Source organism: Triticum aestivum, chromosome 4A (assembly GCF_018294505.1).
Source record: "Triticum aestivum cultivar Chinese Spring chromosome 4A, IWGSC CS RefSeq v2.1, whole genome shotgun sequence".
In the NCBI taxonomy this organism is placed as follows: Eukaryota; Viridiplantae; Streptophyta; class Magnoliopsida; order Poales; family Poaceae; genus Triticum; species Triticum aestivum.
Genome location: NC_057803.1, coordinates 182,645,027 through 182,649,223, shown reverse-complemented (window position 1 = coordinate 182,649,223; position 4,197 = coordinate 182,645,027). Strand labels below are relative to the sequence as shown.

The window sequence follows — 4,197 nt, the reverse complement described above, 5'->3', positions numbered from 1 at the left end:
CACACATGCACGCTACTTTAGCCATGGGCACAAGAATTAAGGATTATAGTTTAGATTCACTTGTCTTGCTCCTAGGCGCTCCTGTTGTTCTCTAAAATCATGTGTTCACTCTCCACTGAGAAACATTGGGAAGTACATCCATTTATCCATGAGAGTAATGGTAAATGGGGGCATAACAGGAAGAATGCAAGAGAACGTGCTTACAAATTGTAAAATGGCATACAAAACAACCTAGCACTTCACATTTTAAGGCTGATGTCCTAAGCTATAAATATCTAGTAAAATCAGAAAAATAAGACCTTGTTTGAATTTATAAAGATAACATACCAAGCCATGCAGCCCAACTAGCTTAAATTCGTTCTCAACCACAGATTCATCCTCAACAAGCACAACATCTCCAATCTACAAAAGCAATTAGTACCTTGCATATCATTATAACTGAAGTTTCTGCTGCACTATTAATAAGAATATATACTTCACTATGTCAAGGTGGATAACAAGAATAAAGGGTACATTGAAAAATAAACGAGCATTCTTGAATATTCAACCTGATATATATCGTCAAAAAGGAATTTGTCCGCATCTCCTGAAAGCAAGCTTGGCCTCACTTCAACCAATGCCACAACCCACTGGAGAAAAATGAAATAGAACAAAATCAAGAAAAAACCGTGGCATTAATGTTAAAAATGATTATTACCACAAAACATAACACTTCCTAAATAGGTATGTCATCTTTCCTATCTTATGAGCACTAATTGCTGAGGCGCAGTTCATCCATGCTTCCCACCTCTATTTCCAACGTTCCTAGAAACATCTAACAGCAAATATAAAAAACTAACTGTCAATACAATGAAGATTTTCCACAAACCAACTCAACCACCTCTAGAAAAATCTCTAATGGAAATTAAGCATAACGCGGGGTACAATGCAAAGACCTAAGCTGCTCTGGGAGGACCTCAGATGGCCACGACAGCGTAGAGGAAACTGTGACGACGACAATAACTTAACATGATCAGTTAAAATTTTCCATCTGTGGCAAAGCACATGTGTTTAGCTAGCATATGATGATGGCTGACTCAGAATAAAAGATTGTTCAACTGTGGCAATTGAGTACCATATTTTTACGACTAGGAAAATGTTCTGTTTAAACATGTGAATCCTAAGAAGAGGAAGATTCATATCAAAACATAAGAGGATTTCTTCGAAATAATAAGAGGAAGGTGGAGCGTGGTCTATGATAATAAACTAGATCCAATACCAGATTTGATCTATGACTATAAACTAGGATAGGACCCACAAGGTCAGGCGTACCCTCATTGCAGCGTTATTACAGATTGTTAATACTTGGAGCAATAATGTGACCTTCATTCTTGTTTGCCAACACCAAATAATATACTCTTAAAGTTACTTACTTGTGGGCAATTTCTCTACTGAAGGCGCACATCATAAAGTGAGGGCTATTTGGACTCATCAGCGAGGATGTTGCCAGAAAAAAACAGGTAATATTGATGATTGATACTGATGACAAGTAGGCTTGGTTTGGACACCAAATCATCATGAAGTTTCTAAAGTATTTGATGATGTAGCCTCTAGAGTGTTCCAGCCTTTAAAATTTCAACTTCCAAGGGCTTCTTTGATTCAAAGGATTCTCAAAGGAATTTTGAAGGATTCTAATCCTTAGGATTTTTTCACCTCTGTGGGTTGTTTGATTCGTAGGATTGTAAACCATAGGAATTTTTCCATAGGATTCATTTGCACTAGATTTCATAGGAAATTTTCCATCCACTCAAACCTCTTTGAAAGAATCCTACGTTTTTCTTATGCACAATCAAACACTCATACAATCATGTAGGATTCAAGATGACATGCCATTCCAATCCCACGTTTTTCCTATTCCTGCATTTGGGAAATCCTACGAATCAAAGAGTCCCTGAGCTTCGCTGGCTGAGGAAGATGAAGAGGATACATTCTTATTTTTTTATCCATCTTCATTTTTCTCGTACAGTTAGGTTGGCATCAAGACACTCCTGGTTCACTGGGCCTTAAGAAGTAAATTGTATTTGTTTCTTCTGACAAACTTTTAATTGGAAGTTGAAATTTTAAAGGCTAGAACACTCTAGAGGCTACATCATCAAATACTTTAGAAACTTCATGATGATTTGGTGTCCAAACCAAAAGGTGGGTCGAATGCCCCTGTTTCCTGATCAATCCTTTAGTGCTCGTTAGTCATAATACTAAATGGACCCTTAAAATTACTCAGTATTGCCTAAGCAAGGATGTAGCTGACCCTCTATGTGCCACAGTTTACTAGAAAGCATCCACAGTTCGTTGATCTGATACAGAGAGTGGAATCCAAACTTTATGGAGGAAAGGACCCCTTAGCAGCTAGGAAATGTGTGCCAATAGAAGAAGAAGAAGAAATGACAAGCCAGATCTGCCAATTACGCTAGAACATTAACACAATACACATTGCACTTTACACTAAACATATCACAGGTAGTATGACTTGAGACCGAGCAGAACAACTAAATTTGTTAGTCGTGATGATAGTTGATAGATAACCAAGGAAAGCATTGTCGTGATATTAGATCGTGCCACTCATATAGAATGCGGGACCAACTACAGTAACAAACAAACACAAGGATGTGAACCGTAATTTGTAATCGCCACTCATGAACTGGCCAAAGTCACATCAGATAGTTTGGCCAACCGAAAACAGGTGCAGGGAGGAGGAGCCCGTACCGACGAGGCGTCGACCCACAGCTGAGACACGAACCCGAGGCTCCGCGCTGAGCTGACGCTGATCACCTGCTTCGCGAGCAGCCCCGACCGCCTCGCCATTTGCCTCCCTGTCCTCCTCCCGCTGCTAACAATCCTCTTTGGCTCCCTCTCGCCATCTTCCTCGTTAACAACCTCGTCTCCTCCTCCCTCCGTCGCATCCACAGGGACCACCGCCTCCTCCTGCTCCTCGAGCTCCCGCTTCAGCGCCAGGAAGTCGAAGCTGGACGGCGCCGGCGGCGGATCGTCCCTTGCGGCCGCGCGCGCGACGAGGGCGCAGCGGAGCAGTGTTGGTCCGTGCGCGGAGGCGGCGTTGGGATTTGGGTTTAGGTTTGGATGGGGCGCGGGCGCGGGTTTGAAGGGTGGGTGGGGGAGGGGCGCGCAGGAGCACATCGTTGGAACGATTGATTGGCCAGGAAGTGGGGAGTTCGAACTCGGAGACGATATGATAGACGATGGGATTGCGTTGATTGGAACCACAGAAGTAGCGTCTACCATGCGAGAGGCGGGGCTGATCCCGCCGGCCCTCATAATTTCGGTCGATTCACACGAAACGGTAAAATTTCGGTCCGAGCAGATCCAGTAAAAAATCCCGGCTCCACTGCTATATGTACCGGATTCCAGCCGATTTAGGGTTCTTATTAGCCATTTTCCCCATCCGCCTCCGACGTAAATCCCCTTGCTCCGGCGCGAAATTCACCCACTCCGGCGACCGTTTCTTGCGCGCACAATCCCTTTTGAGCATATCAATGCCCGGGAGGGGTGGGGAGGGCATGGTGGCCGCAGGGCCGCGGCGGTCCACACAAGCAAGCCCGTCACAACATCGAGGCCGGCAGCTCCAGCCGTCCCCCGGTCGAGGCATGGCGCTCGAAGCAGGCCAGGGAGCGCGATGCTCTCTCCTGCGGCAGTGGCCGCACGGGCGTAGAGCAAGTTCGACGAGAACGGCGATGCCCTTTGGCCGACCACGAAGGGTCTTCGTGAGGCGAAGATCGAGCTCAACAAGGAGGAGGAGGACTTCGAGGCCGGAGAAGAATGCGCCACCGCGCGGATCGACGTGACCAAGGAAGGGGACCAACTCGCGTATTCTCTAGAAGTCCGCCACCGAGTACTACCTCAACGTCAGGCCCTAAAGTAGTTTAGATTTAGGTTTATCTACTATGTTTTTAAGTTTGTGTGTTTGAACGTGTGATGATCTCTAGTGAACAATGATGACGCGAATTTTAAGTATATATTATGCACTGTCGTGCCAAAAACAGTACCACAAATTAGTTTTACAAGATCCGTTAATCGAAATTTACGGTAGCACGGTTTACAGGATCTGCTAGAGATGCTCTAAGCGATTCTCTAAAATAATTCAGAGGAAATTTCCTAAAAGCAACTTTTGTCAGCTGTAAACTTCTTTCACTAGTTTTTTTACTT

General features: G+C 44.5%; 1 protein-coding gene across 2 annotated transcripts in view; it reads right to left on the bottom strand.

Moving 5' to 3' along the window:
• LOC123085788 (uncharacterized) overlaps nucleotides 1-3,851 on the bottom strand; it is a 5,599-nt gene extending 1,748 nt beyond the window's left edge. The window contains exons 1-3 of one of the 2 annotated variants that reach the window (XM_044507495.1): nucleotides 2,743-3,851; nucleotides 549-629; nucleotides 328-402 (exon numbers count right to left, since the gene is read on the bottom strand). In XM_044507495.1, the coding sequence (XP_044363430.1) occupies nucleotides 328-402; nucleotides 549-629; nucleotides 2,743-3,309 (723 nt within the window). In that variant the 5' untranslated portion in view covers nucleotides 3,310-3,851. The remainder of the gene's footprint in view (nucleotides 1-327; nucleotides 403-548; nucleotides 630-2,742) is intronic. The other variant, XM_044507494.1, reaches the window with a different exon arrangement.
• Between the last annotated feature and the right edge of the window lie 346 nt (nucleotides 3,852-4,197).